General features: G+C 49.4%; 1 protein-coding gene across 7 annotated transcripts in view; it reads left to right on the top strand.

Annotated features, from left to right (window-relative positions):
* Positions 1–20,810, top strand: part of ST3GAL4 (ST3 beta-galactoside alpha-2,3-sialyltransferase 4) — a 59,064-nt gene that overhangs the window by 31,418 nt on the left and 6,836 nt on the right. For 3 of the 7 annotated variants that reach the window (XM_063608874.1, XM_034934031.4, XM_057299292.2), the window contains 5 exons: positions 19,085–19,160; positions 19,463–19,547; positions 19,933–20,013; positions 20,242–20,339; positions 20,565–20,625. In XM_063608874.1, the coding sequence (XP_063464944.1) occupies positions 19,145–19,160; positions 19,463–19,547; positions 19,933–20,013; positions 20,242–20,339; positions 20,565–20,625 (341 nt within the window). In that variant the 5' untranslated portion in view covers positions 19,085–19,144. Of the gene's footprint in view, positions 1–19,084; positions 19,161–19,438; positions 19,548–19,932; positions 20,014–20,241; positions 20,340–20,564; positions 20,626–20,810 lie in introns of those variants that run through there. The other 4 variants (XM_034934033.3, XM_057299293.2, XM_034934026.4 and 1 more) reach the window with 4 other exon arrangements.

Consider the following 20,810-nt stretch of genomic DNA (forward strand, 5'->3'; position numbering starts at 1 on the left):
CAGGGTAGGACACAAGGAGGGCAAGTAGGGCTAGTTAGTGAGAGGCGCAGGTGATGCGTGTTCTAGGGTCTGAGATCAGCTGCTTCCATTTCAGTATTGTCTTTGGAGCTACATTGTCTGCTCATACAACCTCCCTTCCAGATAGTGCCATTTTTAAAATCCCATTTACCCAAAAGAAAACCTGACACCTGGAAAGGTCGTTTGCACTCACAGAAGTGATGGTTGGTCCAGAATTCACATCCAAGTGTGAGATTTCAATATTTTTTTTTCTTCCTCCTTTTCTTAAATCAAATTTTATTTGAAAGGGTATCACTGTCACCAGTTTGAAAAAGGTAAGCAGGCCGGGTGTGGTGGCTCACACCTTTAATCTTTGCATTTTGGGAGGCAGAGGCAGGCGTGTCAGTTGAGCCCAGGAGTTTGAGACCAGCCTGTTCAACGTGGTGAGACCCCATCTCTCCAAAATTTACAAAACTAGCTGGTCATGGTGGTATGTGCGTGTGGTCGCAGCCACTGGGGAGGCTGAGGTGGGAGGGTTGCTTCAGCCTGGTGGGTGGCTGCAGTGAGCTGAGATTGGGCCTTTGGTCTTCAGTCTGGGCTACAGAGCAAGACTGTCTCAAAAAAAAAAAAATTATAAAGGTAAGCAGTACAAATGGGAATATGAGCATAAGTCACTCTCATTCAAGACCTCTGACCCCCAGGACTTTTCTCTTGAGAGGCCATAGCCTTTGTTTTGCATCCTTCTGAGTAAACCTATTCGTGTACAGACATTTCTGGGTATGCATGTAACTGTTTTGTGAAAGTGCATTTGGAGATATGGATATGATTGTTTTCACCCATCCTAAGTTTTGATGCTATGGATACTATGTTTTGGAGATTAGACGATACCAGCACGCATAGGTTTGCAGCCTCTTTTTCACAGCTCCATAGTGTTTCCTTGTCTGTGAGCAGATTTCAAGTTGTTTCCATCTTAAGCTCTTAGAAAAAGTGCTGTTGAAGATCCTGACAGACATGTCTGTGGAAATGTAGGAAACTTTGTAGAATAAAGTTCTGGCCATGGGCCAAATTCCCTCTGAGAGGTAGCCCTAGTTTTTCTTCCTAGTACATCTGTGAGAGCTCAGGTCTCTTGTGTTTTGCTGTTATGATGAATGAAATATGCTGTCTCCATCACGCTGGAATTTGTAGATGTAGATGACCATAGTTTCTTATTTGCCATTCATTTCTTTACATTAAGGTAAATATTCATGTCCTTTGGCTATTTTTATTTTATTTTATTTCTTTTTTCTTTTCTTTTTTTAAGACAGAGTCTCGCTCTGTCTCCCAGGCTGGAGTGAAGTGGCTCAATGCTGGCTCACTGCAACCTCCACCTCCTGGGTTCAAGCAATTCTCCTGCCTCAAGCCTCCTAAGTAGCTGGGATTACAGGCACCTGCCACCATGCCTGGCTAATTTTTGTATTTTTAGTAGAGGTGGGGGTTTTACCATGTTGGCCAGGCTGGTCTCGAACTCATGACCTCAAATGATCCACCCACCTTGGCCTTCCAGAATGCTGGGATAATAGGTGTGAGCCACTGCGCCCGGCCCTTTGCCTATTTTTAAATTAGGTTTCTTGTTTTTTTTTTTTTCTGATTTACGTGATCACATTATAGGCTCAGTGAATTTACCTGATATGTTAGGTATAGGTTGCAAATGTACTTTAGTTTTTCAGTTGTCTTTTTTTTTTTTTTTTTTTGAGGCGGATTTTTGCTCTTGTTGCCCAGGCTGGAGTGCAGTGCAATGACACGATCTTGGCTCGCTGCAACCTCCACCTCCTTGGGTTCAGGCAATTCTCCAGCCTCAGCCTCTTGAGCAGCTGGGATCACAGGCGCCTGCCACCATGCCTGGCTAATTTTTGTAGAGACGGGGTTTCACCATGTTGGCCAGGTTGGTCTCAAACTCCTGACCTCAGGTGATCCACCCGCCTCAGTCTCCCACAGTGCTGGGATTACAGGCGTGAGCCACCGCACCGGGCTCAGTTGTCTTTTAAGTGTTTCATTTGTCTTCTCTCTACTCCTCCCTCTCTCTCTTGCACTTGCTGTCTGTCTCACTTAAATTTTATGTAGGTGAATATATTCGTCTTTCCTTGTTTAGCTTCTCAATTTATATTTCTTCACTATCTCTATTAATATGAAAATATCTCATCTGTATAAATATTAATGTAACAGAGTTGCATGTGATAATCTGCCAGGTTGAACAAATGGGAATATTATCTCTCATATGACGTTAGATTTTTTTCCTTTAAGAAATAAAATATTGCAAGTAGAGAACCAAAGACATGCCCCTGTGACCTCTTTTATTCTTCCCCATCTCCCCAGAATATAATTATCACTTAAAGTTGGGTGTCAACCTGTATTTCATTCTTTCATCATACACACAAGCACACACTGTTTATACACACAAATAATGTTGTTTTTGGATGCATACTTTGTTTTTGCAACACCTTTAAACATAAGTTTTTACTTTTATTATTTTATTTAAGATAGGATCTTGCTCTGTCACCCAGGCTGGAGTATAGTGGCGCGATCATAGCTCGCTGCAACCTCTCATCTCCTGGACTCAAGTGATCCTCCCACCTTAGCCTCCTGAGGAACTGGGATAATGACAGTCATAAGCCACCAAGCCCAGCTAAATTGTTTATTTTATTTTTTTATTTTTTAAATAAAGATGAAATCTTGCTATGTTATCCAGGCTGGTCTCAAACTCTTGGGCTCAAGCAATCCTCCTGCCTTGGCCTCCCAAAGTGTTGGGATTACAGGCATGACTTTAAAAAGTTAACATTATGGGCCAGGCGCGGTGGCTCACGCCTGCAATCCCAGCACACTGGGAGGCCGAGGCGGGCGAATCACGAGGTCAGGAGATCGAGACCATCCTGGCTAACGCAGTGAAACCCTGTCTCTGCTAAAAATACAAAAAAAAAAAAAAAAAAAAAAAATTAGCTGGGCGCGGTGGGGGGTGCCTGTAGTCCCAGCTGCTTGGGAGGTTGAGGCAGGAGAATAGCGTGAACCCGGGAGGCATGACAGAGCAAGACTCTGTCTCAAAAAAAAAAAAAGTTAACATTATGTCTTCAAGTTTATCCCAATTGACCCATATGGATTGATTTCTTCAGTTTACATGGCTATATAGTATTCAGTTGCATGAATGTAGCACAGTGTATATAGCCATGGCTGTACTGATGATAGTGTTTCCAGTTTTTTTTTTTTTTTTTTTTGCTATTGCAGCACTGCCTAATAAATATCCTGGAGTGGGTTGTACTTATATACTTCAAAATGGAATTACCAGATTGTAAAATATGCACATATTCAGCCTCACTAGATACTGTGAAGTGCTCTTCTAAGCCTTTGTGTCAATTTGTACTTCTGCCAGCAATGTGGAAATGAGATTTGGTTTTAATATGTATTCCCTGGTCACGAGTGAGCCTCAGCATCTTTTCATATGTCCACCAAGTGTTTGGGTTTAATCTGTGAATTGCCTTTTTGTGTTCTTTGCCTTTTTTTTTTTTTTTTTATTTCTTTGATTGTTTTGGTGGTTGTTATGGTAAAATGCACAAGCACGAGGTTGTATTTACCATCTTAACTCTTTCTGTGTGTATAGTGCAGTGGCATTAAGCACTTTCAGAATGTGCTGCCATCCCACCATCCATCTCCAGAACTCTCTTCATCTTGCCAAACTGAAACATCCTACCCACTAGTCAAGAACTCCTCATTTCCGTCTCCCCCCAGACCTTGGCAGCCACCATTCTGCTTTCTGTGTCTGTGAGTTTGACTACTTTGAGTATCTATTCTAAGTGGAATGATACAGGACTTGTCTTTTTGGGACTGGCTTATTTCACTTCGCATAGTACCTTCAAGGTTGATCCATACGGGTAGCAGAATTTCCTTTCTTTTTCAGGCTGAATAATATTCCATTGTATGCGTAGACCACATTTTGTTGATCCGTTCATCCACTGATGGACGCTTGGGGGTTGCTTCCACATTAGCTATTGCAAAGTCAATAATGCTGCTGTGAACACGGGTGTACAGATATCTCTTTGACATCCTGGTCTCAAATATTTTGGGAACATACCCAGAAGTGCAGTTGCTTGATCCTATCCTGTCCCTTGCTTTTTTTCCCTTTGCTTCCTTGTTTTTTTTTTCTTTTTGTTTTATGGGAGTGCTGATATATTCAAGTATTTGTTGATTGCATGCATTATGCCTGACTTGCTCAAAGCATGATGTCTTGAGCACTTAGCAACCTTGTGCCTGCTGAGTGGTGGAACAGTTCTGAAAAGGTCTGTTCTGGAGTGGGGGTGCTGTTTCGGAGAGCGATTAATCAGGGGCTTGGGTGCTGACTTTAGGAGGTGCGGCTCTTGGAAAGACAGAGTGTGACTTCCCCAGTGTGGTCTCCTTCCTTTTCCTCACCCCTTCTCCTACCTAACCCCAACAATGAGTCCTTGAGTCTGTCTCAGTAGGTGGATCTGCATTCAGTGCAGGGCAGAGCCTGGGTGGCAGTGCCTCTCCTTGCTCCCCTGGCTGCTACAAGGTCCTGTGTAGCATCTGGTGTGGACCCAGCAGCCAGGAGGAGAGCTGAGTGTGATTGGGGTCGTGGTGGGGCCAGTGGCAGTGGATCTCTCTCTTTGTTGGGCTGGGCCAGTGCTTGAATTGAGAGGGGCTGCCATGTGTCTGGGGAGGGCAGAACCCAGCGTCACTGACACCCTCCAGATACAGAGTTCTTGCTCTGTGTTTGGCCCATACCTAATGTTGTGAAGTGGAAATACTGGGGTGTGTTTTGAGGCTCAGAACACCTGTGATAACTTGGTCATGTGTGTGTGTGTGTGTGTGTGTGTGTGTGTATGTGTGTGTATGTGTATGTATGTGTATATATAAAATTATTTTCCTTAACACCACTGACCTGAAGGCAGTTACACGTAATTTACAAATGAGGAATCTGAGGCTTTGAGATTGTCAAGGTCACCTGACCAGTGACTGCAGAGGCTGGATTGGCCTGTGGGCCTGAGTCCGTACCCCTTTTCACTGGCTCCTCCTGGAGGCCACATGTACCTTGCGCTTCCTGGGGCTTGGTCCTGGGGTTTCATCTCAGGTTGACCCCCGTTAGGAGGAAGTAAGTAGGAAGGAAGGAGATTTCCTGGGTATTAGGGTGTCCTCAAGCCTGCAGCTCTCCTGGGACTGCACAGAGTTTACTGTCGGACATCAGTTCCTGATATGGTGCAGCAGACATGGAGCTGGTAAGTGGTTAAGATCAGTCGGACATGACAACCTCCAGTTCTGCAGAAGCCACATCATTTGCCTGGGGATAAAGCAGGTCCTTGTGAGCTCATCGACATGCATTTGGCAGAAAGTGTGCTGGCTCTGCCAGCTTCCAGTATGAGCTTCTAGCAAGCCCCTTGTGCCTTAGATGCCCAGGTCTTTTCAGAATAAGCCTGGCTTGTTTTAACTTGATGAAACTTGCTGCTCACAGTCATCTTATTGTTTGCTGATGAATTCAGACCTCCATTCATTTAAATATTGGTCAGTTATCTACCATGTGTCAGGCATTAAATTTAGTGCTGGAGATACTATGGAACATAAGAAGTCCCTGCTTGCTGGGAGTGTGCGGTCTAATTGGTACTTGGGACAGTGTGGTTTAACTGCCACAAAGTTAATAAAGCAGCATGATGTGACAGAGCTGGATGTGGGGGAGTGAGGAGGCTTCTCTGGACTGGGTGGTCTGAACCCCATGCAGGGAGGAAACTGTGGCTGGGAGGAGAGGAGGCCGGAAGAGAGGTCTGGGCTTGGGTCCCAACCACTGATTCCAGATCTCTCAACATTTGTAACACGACCAACTCCTGTTCTTTTTTTTTTTTCTTTTTTGAGACAGGGTTTCCCTCCGTCACCCCGGCTAGAGTGCAGGGGGACGATCATAGCTTACTGCGGCCTCGATCTCCTGGACTCAGGGGTCCTCCTGTCTCAGCCTCCCAAGTATCTAGGACTACAGGTGTGTGCCACCACACCCAGCTAATTTTATTTTTATTTTTATAGAGACGGGGCAGAGTCTGCAGTCACATGCCTTGCAAGTAGCAGAGACAGGGTTTAGTCTCAGTAGCCAGTGCCTAGGGCACAGGTCTTGGCCAGAGGAGAGAAGGCTCAGGTGAACCAGTTTCATCTGACCTGCTTGCTAACTCAAACATGGCTGCCCAACTGCGTGGGCTGGCAAGGTATGTGAGGTGGGTAGCTGGGTGGCTCACCCCTTGCAGGCACTGGGGCAGGATATCAGGGGGTCCAGAAGAGGTTGGGTTTAGGCAGAGTAGAGGTGATTGTGTGGGCTGGGGGAGCAATGTCACCTTGAATGTGTTTCCATACCCAGGGCCCAGATGGCTCAGGAGGAGGGGGATGGAGACAGGGGGAGAGTGAGGTCTTTTTGACTTTGATGTGCTTTGACTGCACATCAGAGTCAAACGAGTCAGAATAAGCGGGACCCCTCCACAGGCATCTCAGCCCTCCTAATTTAGCCTTTCTGAAGTGGAGCCTTGGGAGCCGATGAAGCTTAATAAACTCTCCTGGTGCTTCCAGTAGGCACTTGAGGGTGGACACCACTGTCTTCGGGTCATAGGAAGTGTGAGCTAGCAGGAATCCTGGAGATTTTCTAGCCCAACAGTGTCCAGTCAAAATAGAATGGGAGCCAGAAATACAAGCCACATGTAATTTTAAATTACTTTTAAAACATTTAAATTTAGCCATGGTTTTAAAAAGTAAAAATAGGTGAAATTCATTTTAATATTTTAACCCAATATAGCCAAAATCTTGGCATTTCAACATGGGATGAGTATAAAATAATGAAGGTGATATTTTATTCTTTTTTGGGGGTACTAAATCTTTGAAATCCAGTGTGTATTTTCCACTTAAAGCACATGTCAGTGTGGACTGGCCCCATTGCAAATACTCGGTGGCCTGGGACTGGGGTGACCAAGTGGGATGTGGTGGGGCTGGTGCAGTCCACCATTCTCACAGCAGGCATCTGGGGTCAGGGGAGTCAGGGCACTGGCTGTGCTGGAAGCAGGGGATTGGCTGTGCTGGTGGGAAGCCAGATTCCAGCCCCAGACACTGGTACCTTTGGCTTTAGATCCTTGGGGTGGGTGCATTGCTTCTCCTGGGAGGGAGGAGCACCCGGGAGCCCCTGACCAGGACCTGGGGCAGGTCCACACAGGCCCTGGATTTCTCCTGTATCCTGGGCCTGGCCCTGCTCTCCTGACTCCCACCTCGTCACAGTGGCTTCAGCTTTTTCACCCTGAGAAGGGAATTCAAAGCCTCTGCCCCTCTCAGGCAGGCACCAGGATATGATTTTCTTTTTTCTTTTCTTTTTGTTTGAGACAGGATCTGACTTGGTCTGGAGTGTAGTAGCCTGATCTCAGCTCACTGCAGCCTCCACCTCCCGGGCTCAAGTGATCCTCCCACCTCAGCCTCTGAAGTAATTGGGATTAGAAGCACATGCCACCATGCCCGGCTAATTTTTGTATTTTTTGTAGAGATGGGGTTTCACCATGATGCCCAAGCTGTTCTTGAACTCCTGAGCTCAAGCAATCTGCCCTCCTCGGCCTCTCAAAGTGCTGGGATTACTGGCATGAGGCACGGGGCCCTGCCCTGGGTATGATTTTCAAGTGGTTGGTGTCTTGTGACTGGCAGCTGATAAACGGGTGATACAATGTTTCTGTACAGGAGTCTGCAGTGCCAGGCTGCAGGGGCAGAAGGGGGGGCGGGTGGGTAGTCTGTGGAGCCCGAGGGTGGGAACAGAGAGTCTTCTTTTGCTGTAGGTGGAAGGCTGTCTGGCTCCTTTCCCTCTAAGGTCAGACAGCTTGAGAGATGTTTCCATCCTCTCATGCATGACCCTGAGGCAGTTAGCTGGTCAGTTACTCACTGTGCTCTCTGCCAACTCTAATGAGCCAGGAAGCCTCCCCATGCCCAGGCGTGCTGTGATCACAGTGTTCAATGATGGGGTGAGGCTGCAGCGTCCAGCCAGGGGCTGTGCCACAGGGGCCAGAAGATATCTGACCTACTGTCACTGCCTCTTCCACTCTGTTCCACCTGCACTGGGGCAATGCCATCCGATGAACAGATCCATTTATTAATTCAACACGTTTGTATTGAGAGCCTGCTGGGTGCCGGGCACTATTGTTGACATGGGTGATACAGCAGCAAGCAAAACAAGAGAAACATCTTTGCAAGCAGGGGAGGGGACCTGCAGTGTTGGGTGTGTGGAGTTGTTGCTGGGAAGTAGAGAAGCTGAGTAAAGAGCTGGACGGAGAGAGATAGCCAGGCCCATGTCTACAGAAAAGCATTCTAGACTGAGTGAGCAGAAATCGCAAAGGCCCAGAGGAGGGAGCATGCCTAGCTAGCCCCCTAGACCTGGTGAGGCTGGTGTGGGTTGGGCAGTGATACGGTTTGGCTGTGTTCCCACCCAAATCTCATATTGAATTGTAGCTCCCATAATTCCCATGTGTCATGGGAGAGACCTGGTGGGAGATAATTGAATCATGGTGGTGTTCTCCCCCAAGTTGTTCTCCTGGTAGTAAGTGTCAGGTGAGCTGATGGTTTTATGAGGGGTTTCCCTTTTCACGTGGCTCTCCTTCTCTCTTGCCTGCTGCCATGTATGATGTACTTTTTTTCTTCTGCCATGATTGTGAGGCCTCCCCAGCCACGTGGAACTGTGAGTCCATTAAACTTCTTTTTCTTTATAAATTTCCCAGTCTCGTGCATGTCTTTATCAGCAGCACGAAAGCAGACTAACGCAGGCAGCCTGTGTTGGGAGGAGTTGGGCAAGGAGGGAGGAGGTGCTGGCCAGTAGAGCACGTGTGTCTCTGTGTGTCAGAGCAAGGACCCGGGCTCTCCCCATGAGTGAGAAGAGTCCATGGAGGTTTTAGGGCTGAGGAGGAGTTTTACAGATGACCGGTCTGTTCTTGGGACTTGCAATTAGCGGACCGTCTGTATCCGAGTGTTGATCGGGTGGATTCTAACCCTGTGGGAGAACTCCCCAGCCCGTAGCCTGCTCTCACTGTACCTGGCAGTTGTATTAATGACGTCAAATGCACAGTCCAGCTTGAGTCCCCTCTAGAACGTGGGCAGCGGACACTAAGCCGAGAGGAATCGCTGTGGGTTGGCAGACACCGTGGAAACTGACTCCTGGACAGGCTGTGGAGTGTGTGGAAGCAGGTACAGCCCAGGCCCGCGCTGAGGTTCGGCAGGGGAGCCAGAGGAGTCCGCAGCCCGGGAGACCTGGCCTACAGCGGAGAGAGTCAGTCCGTGCCAGTGGTGGGATGTGGCTGCAAAAAATGGTCGGATTCATGGAAGTCTGGTGTCCATCTGGCAGGCGTTAGTGGTCCCATGAATACAGCTGTGTGCCTTGAACACGTACTGCAGAGCTTCCAGAGAGCACCGGGGCTGTGGGGGCTAGAGACTGTGTCTCGTGCGGAAGCGTGGCTGAGGAGGGGCTCGACAGGCTCTTCGTCACTGTGCGGAGCCTTCAAAGGACTTGGATGTGCTTGAGACCCCTTCCCCTAATTGCTGTGTAGGGCAGGGGTTTACATCCCGGGGATCGTGGAGTCTAGGGAGCCAGTCTGCACGGGATGGTTTTAGAAGCCGTAGGATGTGGGGGTTCTGGCTGAAGGAGCCAGAATTCCAGCGCCAGCTCCGCTCCTCATGAGCTGTACAACCTGGGCCTGTTACTGACCCCTTTCCCACCTTAGTTTCCTGACTGTACAATGGAGGTAATTATCGTGTTGAACTCACAGGGTCAAGATCATATTTAACACTTTCACAGCCCTTAGAAATGTTTAGCACAGTGGTCCTCAGCATTTGGAAATGTCTGGAAACATTTTGTCACACCTGAGAAGAGGGATTTCCTACTGGTGTCTAGTAGGTAGAGGCCAGAGATGGCTGCTAAACATCCCATAATACACAAGACAGACCCCGCAACAGTGAACTCTCTGGCCCCTCCAAGTCAGTGGTGCAGAGATTGAGAGATCCTGGTTTCGCGTTTTGAGCGTGCAGTACATTTCAGTTGTTAGTGGAACATGCAATACATCTTTATTCACATGTTATTACTTATTTGTCAGATGTTTATAAAACATCTGCTACATTCTTGGCAGTTTAATAGAATCTGGAGATACAAAGAAGTTCCTGACCACAGAGGTCATTTAGGCAAGCTAGGAAAGCACAGAATGATATAACACAAAAAGTTACATTGTACCATAAAGCATATTCTATAGTACACTTAACTCTGGTGGGCTCTTGGTATAAAAATGTCTCCAATCTCAGAGGTCATGGGATAGTGGGCAAGACATGAAAACCTCATATAATATAAAAGTTTGTTACCTCTAAGTGCTGAAATTAAGGTATAAACAACGTCTCATGGGAACCAAAACATCAGTCATTTGGAAGTATAAGTCAAGCCTTCGTAGGAGAGGAACCATTTCAGCCCGATATTACCAGAGTGGGATGGTCCCAGCGAGCGGGATGTGGAGGGTTAGGATGTTATCTTAGTCTGTTTTGTGCTGCCATTACCACCAAGTAGGTAATTTATAAGGAGCAGAAGTTTATTTGGCTCACAGTTCTGGAGGCTCGGATGTCCAAGATCTAGAGGACACATCCGGTGAGGGTCTTCTTGCTGCATTGTCTCATGGTGGATGGAGGAAGGGCAAGGTGGAGAGAGAGAGCAGGAAGGGGCCTAATTGTCCTTTTATAAGGAACCCACTCCTGTAATAATGGCATTAAACCCATTCATGAGAACAGAGCCCTTGACCCATTCATGAGAACAGAGCCCTTGACCCATTCATGAGAACAGAGCCCTTGACCCATTCATGAGAACAGAGCCCTCATGGCCTACTCTTATGAGACCCCACCTCACAACATTGTTAACATTTAGGATCAAGTTTCTAGCACATGAACTTTGAGGGACACATTCAAACCATAGCATTCTGCCCCAGTCCCCAAAATGTATGTCCTTGTCACATGTAGAATACATTTGCTTCCTACCTGTAATCCCAAATTCTTACTTGTTTCAGCACCACATTAAAAGTCCAAAGTCCACAGTCTCATCTAAGTCAGCTGTGGGTAAAACTCAAGGTAAGGTTCATCCTGAATCAAATTCCCCTCCAGTCATGGGCTGTGAAATCAAGCAAGTTGTCTGCTTCCAAAGTACAGTGATGGGACAGGCATAGGACAGATACTCCATTCCAAAAGGGAGAGATAGGCAAGAAGAAAGGGGCAACTGGTCCAGACAACTCCAAAACCCAGCAGGGGGAACAATACTAAATCCCAACTTGACAATAATCTTCTTTGACTCCATGTCCTGCCTTCCAGACACACTCGGGTAGGGACCTGGACCCCCAAGGCCTCCGGCAGCCCTGCTTCCCTGGCCTTGCTGGGCTCATTCCCTGCAGCAGCTCTCACCGGTTGGAGTCTCATGCTTGCAGCTCCCCCAGGTTGCTGTTGCACACTGGTAGCTCTGCAGTTCTGGGGTGTCAGGACGGCCTTACTCCCACAGCTGCACTAGGCTTCCTGGGGACTCTCAGCAGCTCAGACTCCACAGTTCTGCTGGGCATTGCCCTCCAGGGGGCTCCCTGGTGGTGGCTCTGACCCTGCAACCAGTCTCTGCCTGGGTCCCAAGGCTGTCCGCAATATCCTTTGAAATCTAGTTGGAGGGAGTCAGGCCCATAGCCCCTGCATTCTGTACTCTGGTGGCATTAGGACCATGTGGGACGCCACAAAGACTCACCACTTGCACCTTCTAGAATGGTAGGTCAAGCTGCACCTGGGCCCATTTAAGCCATGGCTGGGGAGGCAGAGGAGCACTGTGCCCAAATGTGGGAGCAGAGACTTGAGGTGGCCCTGGACAGTGAGCCACAGGTCCTGAGGGCTCCCAAGACCTGGCTTTTGACATAGTTCCTTCCCTCAGATTTTGGCACTGCTGGAGCTGTGATCACAGGTCATCTCTGCAGTACCTTTGGGATCATTCTCATTTTCTTGATGAATAGCCTCTGGCTTCATTCTTATCGTACTAATCTCCTTATCAAACTGTGGCTCTGGCCAATACTAATCTCCTTATCAAGTGGTCCATACTAATATTCTTATTAAACTATCAAACTGTAACATGCCTGCACCCTTGCTTTCCTCTCCTGAAAATTCTTTCATTCTCTACTACAGGGCCAGTCTCAGAATCCTTCCAGTCTTCCAGTTCTGTTTCGCTTTTCATTATAAATTTCTTTCTTTCTTTCTTTCTTTTCTTTTTTTTTTTTGAGATGGAGTCTCACTCTGTTGCCCAGGCTGGAGTTCAGTGGCACGATCTCAGCTTACTGCAACTTCTGTCTCCCGGGTTCAAACCATTCTCCTGCCTTAGCCTCCCTAATAGCTGGGATTTCAGGTGTGTGCCACCACACCCAGCTAATTTTTTTGTATTTTTAGTAGAGATGGGGTTTCATCATGTCAGCCAGGCTGGTCTCGAACTCCTGACCTCAAATGATCCGCCCGCCTCAGCCTCCCAAAGTGCTGGGATTACAGACGTGAGCTAGTGCGCCCAACCCTGCTTTTCTTTATAAGTTTCATCTTTAAATTATTTATTTCTTCTCAAGTTTTACAGTATACAGTTAAAATAAGTCATGCAGCAACCAAAATGCTTTGCTGCTTAGATATTTCTTTCACCAAATAGCCTAGTTTATCACTCTTAAGTTCTGCCTGCTATACAGTTTGAGGACCTGGACACAATGTAGCCACATTCTTTGCTGCTTTGTAACAAGGATGACTGTTATGCCAGTTTCCAGTACTTTAATCTTCAGATATATCTGAGACCTCATCAGAATGGCCTTTACCATCGATATTTCTACCACCATTCTGATCACAACCACTTAGTCTAAGAAGTTTCAGACTTTCCCTACAGATCTTCTAATCCCTCTTTATTGCCTGCTTGCCTCCCTCCCTCCCTTCCTTCCTTCCTCTCTGCTCTCTCTCTCTTTTCTTCCTTTCCCTCCCCTCCCCTGCTTTCCTCTCCCCTCTCCACTTCTTGGCACCAATTTTCTGTCTTAGTCCATTTTGTGCTGCTGTAACAGAATACCACAGCTTGAGTATATTATAATGAATAGAATTTTATTTGGCTCATGGTTCTGGAGGCTGGGAAGTCCAAGATCAAGGGGCTGCTCTGGCAAGGGCCTTCTTGCTGCATCATCCCATGGTGGAGAGTGGAATGGCAAGACAGATCAAGAGGGGACCTAACTGGCCTTTTATAAGGAACCCAGTTCCACAATAATGGCATTAACCCATCCATGAGAGCAGAGCCCCATGATCTAAACACCTTTTATTAGGCCCTGCTTATACTGTTGCACTGGGGATCAAGTTGCAGCACTTGGACTTTGGGCGACACATTCAAACCATAGCAGGCACCTTAATAAAGGTGGAAAACGGATGTGGCAGCTACAGTGGGAGGGAAATGGTGGCTCCCTTAGTGTGCTTGGGAGGAGGGTAAGAGATGCGTTTGCAGTTCTCGTGGCTGCAGACTGAAGGGGCCTGGTTACCTGCTAAGGAACCTTGGCTTCATGTAAGGAGTGCGGAGTGATTGAAGCAAGAGGGTGGTTTGATCCATATCATTTCTTAGAAGGATACCATGTTGGCAGTTTCGAAGAAGGGGCGTGAGTGAGGAAACAGCTGTGGTGAAGAGACCAGTTAGGAAGCCTGTAACTTGGGGTGGGATCTGGAACCAGGCTGTGGCTCCGGAAGAGGAGCTGGAGGGCTGCTCTGTGAAGTATTTCTGAGAGTCTAGACAATGTGACCTTCACACTGGGGCTGAGTTTTGTAAAATCCGACATCCCCAGTTTCACCTATGATGCCAGGCCTGTGGTAAGGAGCTTTGCAAGCATTTGCTAGAATATGAGCAAATGGAGGTAGAACTGATAATATTTAGTAACCACGGGGGGATGAAACAGGGAGGTGTTGGGAGACTGGGTTGATAATATGGGGGTTGGGAGCAAGGAGAGAGTCCAGCTTTGAACATCTTCTTCCATTTGAGGAATTTAAGATCATCCAGCTAGAAAATTAGAAATACTAGGATGGAGTGTGGAAGAGAAATTAGCGCTGAAAATAAAGAGCTTGAATCATCAGTGTATGAATAGTAGTTAAACCTCTGAAAATGAGTAAACTTGTCCCCTGAAAATGTGTGGCAGGGGAGAAGCGAGGTTCAAGGACAGTGCCCCCGAGAATGCCAGCATTTAAAGGGTGGACCCTCGGTGGCTCACACCTGTAATCCCAGCACTTTGGGAGGCTGAGGTGGGCGGATTGCTTGAGGTCAGGAGTTTGAAACCAGCTTGGCCAACATGGTGAAACCCCGTCTCTACTAAACATACAAAAATTAGCCAGGCATGGTGGTGGATGCCTGTATCCCAGCTACTAGGGAGGCACAAGAATCACTTGAACCTACAAGGCAGAGGTTCCAGTGGGTTCGTGCCACTTCACTCCAGCCTGGGTGACAGAGGGAGACTCCCTCTCAGGAAAAAAAAAGAAGAAGAAGAAGAAAAAAAAGGTGGGCCCCGGCAGCAGAGCCTACTGTCCCGGAGGCAGGAGGAAAACCTGAAGGGAATCTTGACCTTGACCTAGAAGCCAAGGAGGAGGCATGGCCAACAGCATCAAAGGCCTCTGAGCAGCGCAGTGAAGACTGACAATAGACCTTTCTTAGGTTTGGCAATTAGAAGGTCATTGGCCTCAGCAAGAGCAATTTCAGAATAAAAACAAGAGTGGAGGGAGTGGCGTAGGGGTGGGGGGACAGAGTAGGAAGTGAGGGTGTAGTAGAGGGGAAGAAGTTTGATCACTGAGGGAAGGAGGGAGATGCAGGGGTAGCTTGAGGAGGAGATAGGGCAGAGAGAGGTTTGCTGTTTATTTTAGGAAGAGGAGACTTGAGCATGTTTATAAGTCAGAGAATAGAGAAGGAGAGGTGGGAGACACAGGGAAAAGAGGAGTCATTGATTGGGAACTATTCTGGGAAGGTGAGGTGGATCTGGTGTCTAGGTGGAAGGATTTGGGGGAAAGAGGGGAGGTAGGAGAGTCTAGAGGTAGACAGCAGGCAGACAGGGGCTCCAGGTTTTCCCTACAGAACTGAGGACAGTGATGGCATGGCGTGGTGGCTCATGCCTGCAATCCCAGCACTTTGGGATGCCAAGGTAGGTGGATCACTTGAGGCCAGGAGTTCGACACCAGCCTGGGCAACATGGAGAAACCCCATCTCTACTAAAAATACAAAAATTAGCCGGGCGTGGTGACACATGCCTGTAGTCCCAGCTACTCAGGAGGCTGAGGCACGAGAATCACTTGAACCTGGGAGGCGGAGGTTGCCGTAAGCTGATGGCACCACTGCACTTTAGCCTGGGCGACAGAGCAAGACTCTGTCTGAAAAAAAAAAAAAAAAAAAGAAGAAGAAGAAGAAGGAGAAGAAGAACTGAGGACAGTAAGAGTAAGTGGTCGCTTATGATCACAGAACCAGCAAGTAAACCGCGAGCTTCTGCCCCTCTGGTCTTCCCAGACCCCTTCCCCGGAACATTAAGCTGTATCGCTTTTATGGGTCCAGGGGCTGTGAGGGGCTGGGCATCATACTGTGCCCCTGGGGGCATATCTAGTTCTGCCCCACTTGGTTGGGCGGGTACCTGCTGAGTACTCACTGTGTGTTAGGCTGTGAATGCTGGGGCAGCAGGAGGCATGGTTTCTGCCTCCACTGGGCCTTATTTCTTCACCTTGTCCCCCAGTTCTGCCCTTGGGTAAGTTCTGTGGCAGAACTGACCAGCTCCCTTTGGCCAGGGACATCTTGGTTCCTGGCAGAGCACCAAGAACAGCAGATTGTCTTCCTACCCGGGGGCACCTTTGCCCAGCACGTTGGGTGAGCTGGCCTCTTGGTGAGAGGCTGGTCCCCTTGGACATGAGTGGATTCGATGCCTGCTTTCCCACCCAGGTATACTCTACTGTGGCTTTTCCCCTGCCCTTTATGCTCAGAGCTAGACCAGCAATGTGGGGTGGCTGCTGGGAAAAGGCACCATGTTGTCTTGAGGCAGCAGCCAGCCCTGGAAGCCCTGGAATGCCTGGGGCCGCTGAGCAATCCTCACCCTCAGCCCCACAAGGGGAGGGTGTGGCTCGTGAAATTCCTGATTGGGTATAGCCGAGCAAGCCCTAAGACTCGCCCAGTTTGCTTAGCGCAACACTGACGCTGTTTTGGAATGAAGACAAGACAATGTAGAACTTTACTGGGGAAGAGGTCGAAGAAGGGCTAATTGTCTTGTTGTTCAAGACTGGTTAGCGCTGCTCACCTCTGACGCTGCTCACCTCTGACGCCAAAGGTTTTTCCCTGGAAGGCAGCCCTGGAGGATACCTGTGTATTTGTCTTTCACAAAAGGTGAAATGAGCTCTTTGTAGTGTTTCCCGCCCAGGCTGCATTTTAGAATCACAGAGGAGGTACGGCGCTGATTTGTTTTACTATTCCCTATTCATGCCTGGGCCCCACCCCTAACCAATTAAATAAACATCTTGGAGAGTGGGGCCTAGACTTTATATGTTTAAGCTCCTCAGGTCATTGCATTGTGCAGCCAATGCTGTGACCTATGAATACAAAGGAAGATGAAACGCACCCTGGTCATGCAAGGAAGATGGAGAGAGGGAGCAGGGAGGGTGAGAGAGGCTGCAGTTCGTAAGGTCCTGAAATGTTAGAGCTGGAGGGATCCTGGTTCGGAGCACTGCAACTCAAAAGAGTAGTTCTAGCCACGCAGCTCCCATTAGGGAGCTGGTTAGAATGCAAACCCCCGCCTGCCCTGCACCGCATCTGGCACCCTCTGAGGGCACAGCGTGCACATCGAGGTTTGAGAAGTGTGCTTTCACATCACCCACAGATCATCCACACCAGTGGTTCTTAGCCTTGGCTGCACTTTAGAATCACCCAGCGGGCTTCAGCGAATTCCAGTGCTGGGCTAGATGAATTAACGCAGAATTTCTAGGTGTTGGGACCCAAATACTCATTAAAAAAATTTTTTTTGTTTAAGTACTTCAGGTGAGTCTCTTCTTCAGCCATAATCAAGAACATCAGGCTTGACCAGTGCTTCTCAAACTCGGACAGATATATGAATCGCCAGGGTATCGTGTTTAAATGCAGATTCTGATTTTATAGGTCTGGAAGGGGCCAAAGAATCCACTTGTCTGGGCTCTGGGGTGCCCATGGGACTGATCTGGCCTTTTTTGAGCAGTGGGAATAGGCTGACTTCTCAGTTTGACAGCGAGGAAACTGCAGGTCAGAGAGGGAGGTGTGATTGTCCACGGTAACCAACCTGATATGCATTCAGTACTTTCTGATGTACTCTCCTGTGTGCCAAGCAGCGTGCTACATGTGGGACTAGAGCTGCGAACAGGACAGACCCAATTCCAACCCTCACAGAGCTTATATCCCAATTAGGGAGACAGACAGAAAGAAAACAAGTAACTAAGCTGATGACAGATGGGAAAAGCTATGAAGGCGAGGAGGGCCATGTGTAGGGAACGACTCAGAGATTGCTGTGGGGTGAGGGGTAGGTAAGGCACGCCCCTTTCAGAAGAGCTGTCGGGGGAGTTACTAGGACAATACCTTTAACTGGGGACTCCTGCTGATTACAAACTGATCACTTTTCTTTACTGGACAGGACTAGGCTTCATCCCCTCTGGGGTTTGGGGATGGTGCTTCTGACTCTCCTGAGGCAGTCTGACCCTGGTCCCTGCCTGGCTGTCTCCTCTGACTCAAGACTCTGATCCTTCAGTGTTCGTGGGTTCAGAGCAGAGCCTGGGAATGAGCCCACTGGGGAGCAGGACACTGACTCCACCATAGGACAGAGCTCAGGATCATCGGTTAATGGTTTGTAAAATGGACCAGGCCTCATCTAGATGCTGTCCCCAGCCCCTATGAAAACATGGAAGGTTTCCACTGGTGCACAAACACTAGTGCTTGCCTCCCTTTCCTGATCAACCGTCGGACTCACATGGGCTGTTTGTGAAAATGCCTGTCCCAGGCCATACTCAGGCTGACCAAGGTGGTCTGGTCTCCAGGGAAGGGCCCTGAAATGTATTTTTAGGAAGTGGTCCAAGGGACTCTTCTGATCCAGATCATCAGGAAGCATGGCGTGGATGGAAGAAACTGGCACTTGGCATCTGGTGCCTCTGTGTGGCTGTAGAAGCTACAGAAATGTCTTCCGCAGTGACTCTGCAGCGTGGCCCTGCCTGAGCTGGTGCTTGTGAGGAAGCCTCTGCTTGTGTGCAGGGGTGAACAGCAGCTCACCCCTTCCCGTGCACAGTCCTCACCTTACTGTCTTAACCCTTACTGGAAGCATCTCTTGACTTCTCTTTGGCCAGCCAGACCCTCCCAGCTCCCTGTGCTCCCCATTCAAACACCTTCCCTCCCTGAGCTTACCCCATGGCTGGGTGGGGAGGCGTGAGCACTGTTTGCATTTGGTCAGGATCTAGAAGGGATCAAGGAGGCCTCATGAGGACCATGTCATAGCCCCACCCTCACTCCTGACCCCTGACCTGAGCAGACCTGTTTGGCTGGATTGATGATAGAGAGGCAGGCAATGACCAGACCAAGGGACGCCTTGGATGGTGGAGAATAGGTGACCCTCTGTTGGGTAAAAGAGGACTCAAGCCCTCACACAGTGAGTTGGCTAACTTTTCGTCTCAACAGTGGGCGGGGGTAGCTGTCTGCCTCCTGGAGCTGGCCCTTCCTGGGTCAAAATGCAGAAGGGGATGGTGAGAAGAACCACACCAGAGAGGCTGGAGTAGGCCAGCCTGGCTTGAGACCGAGTCTGTGAGGGCTGGACCCTCGGTTTTCCCTTCCGTGGCAGGGCTCACCTGGATCCTTGATGCCGCTCTTGGAGGAGTTAGGAGGATCCTGGATGAGAAAGCTCACCCTCAGGATGATTGCCCCAGGGAGCAGCTTCCTGCTTTCTGGTGGAAGGGAGGGGCAGACAGTGGGTGTGTCCTGCTCCAGTGTCTAGGCAGGAGAGTTTGTGAAGCCGACCAGACACCTGTGACTCCTATTTCCTAGGTGGCCCGAGGCAGCCGGGATGACAGCTCTCCCCAGGAATCCTGCTGCCTGCTGAGAAACATGGTCAGCAAGTCCCGTGAGTGTTGTCCGAGGGCTCCCCCACTCTGGAGGACAGGCCTCCAGAAGCCGTCTTCAGCAGGATCCTGGGACCTCTGGGGGCTGTGGAGGGACAGACAGGGAGCCAGGGGCCCTTCTCTTCATCTTGAAGGACAGTGGGTACAATCAGGGTCAAGCCCTCAGCCAGGGCCAGGAGAGGGCCAGAGACTGCTTCTGTTGAGTTAGGGGTCGGAGGGACTCAGAAGGGGGCAGGTGGGAAGGTGGACAGGGGCTGTACCTGCCTGTTTCTGCCTCTAGCTCCTCTGTGCATGTGTCCTGCAGGCTGGAAGCTCCTGGCCATGTTGGCTCTGGTCCTGGTCGTCATGGTGTGGTATTCCATCTCCCGGGAAGACAGGTACATCGAGCTGTGAGTTCACCTTCCATGTCCTTCCAGTGGTTCTTGTCAGGGACAGGGCTTAGGGATGGAGCATCATGGAGCGGGGGACCTAGTAGGGCAGGAAGGTTCCAAGAGCCAGCACATGACCTCATCCCTTCAGCTGCTGGTACGGAGTGTTTCCATGAGGGTGGCTGGGGGTAGGGCCTGGGATGTCTCACTGGGCCCTCACCCAGGGAGTGCAGGGGCAGGAAGACCTGGATCCTCAAGGACTTGGGTTCCAAGTGGAACTTAACTTGAGATGATTCCTCCCCGGCACCTTGGGACCTTCATGCCGTGGGAGAAGACTTAGGCTGCCTGGAACATGGGCCCCTGGGTCTGACTGGGGCTTCTGCCTCCTGTCCTTTTTTCTCTCCAGTTTTTATTTTCCCATCCCAGAGAAGAAGGAGCCGTGCCTCCAGGGTGAGGCAGAGAGCAAGGCCTCTAAGCTCTTTGGCAAGTAAGTACTTAAGGATGAGGAGGGTAGAGCAGGGCATGGAGCGAGCTGGGATTGAGGGGTTCACAGTGTGGGGAGTAGATGGAAAGAGCAGCTGTGTTGGTGGACATGGGTTAGGTGAAGCCAGGGAGGGAAGAGAAGGCCTTATAATATTAGTCATGGGCCTAACCCTGCTTCTGACATCAAGATTAATTCTGTTCTCATCCCCACCCGGCTTTCACCTCTGTGCAGCTACTCCCGGGATCAGCCCATCTTCCTGCGGCTTGAGGATTATTTCTGGGTCAAGACGCCATCTGCTTACGAGCTGCCCTATGGGACCAAGGGGAGTGGTAAGTTCCTCCCCGGCTCTGTGGGAACCATGGGCTCACCCTGACCACGTTGCTTCCTATTCTCTGCCGTCCACGGCCCCAGTGCCCAAGTTCTGAGCCTGACTCGGGTACCAGGGTCAGGGGAAGAAGAAGGCAGCCAGCGCTCTGAGGAGCAGTGGAGGGAGGGCAGGCAGCCTTCAGAATGCTATCTGTCACATCAGTCCCTCCGCCTGGTTCTTTTTGTAGAGGATCTGCTCCTCCGGGTGCTAGCCATCACCAGCTCCTCCATCCCCAAGAATATCCAGAGGTAAGGCGGCACTCTGACTCCAGTCTGGGCACCTTCTCCTATTTCCTGCCTCCTGCCCGCTCCCCCCACTCCCCACCCCCCTGCTCTGTGAAACAGTCATGGACTGGTACCATCCCAGCCAATTCTCATGGTAGCCTAGCCTGGGCATCTGGGTGCAGAGTGGGCAGAGGCTGCTCGAGGGTATT

Source organism: Pan paniscus, chromosome 9 (genome assembly GCF_029289425.2).
Source record: "Pan paniscus chromosome 9, NHGRI_mPanPan1-v2.0_pri, whole genome shotgun sequence".
NCBI classification, from domain to species: domain Eukaryota; kingdom Metazoa; phylum Chordata; class Mammalia; order Primates; family Hominidae; genus Pan; species Pan paniscus.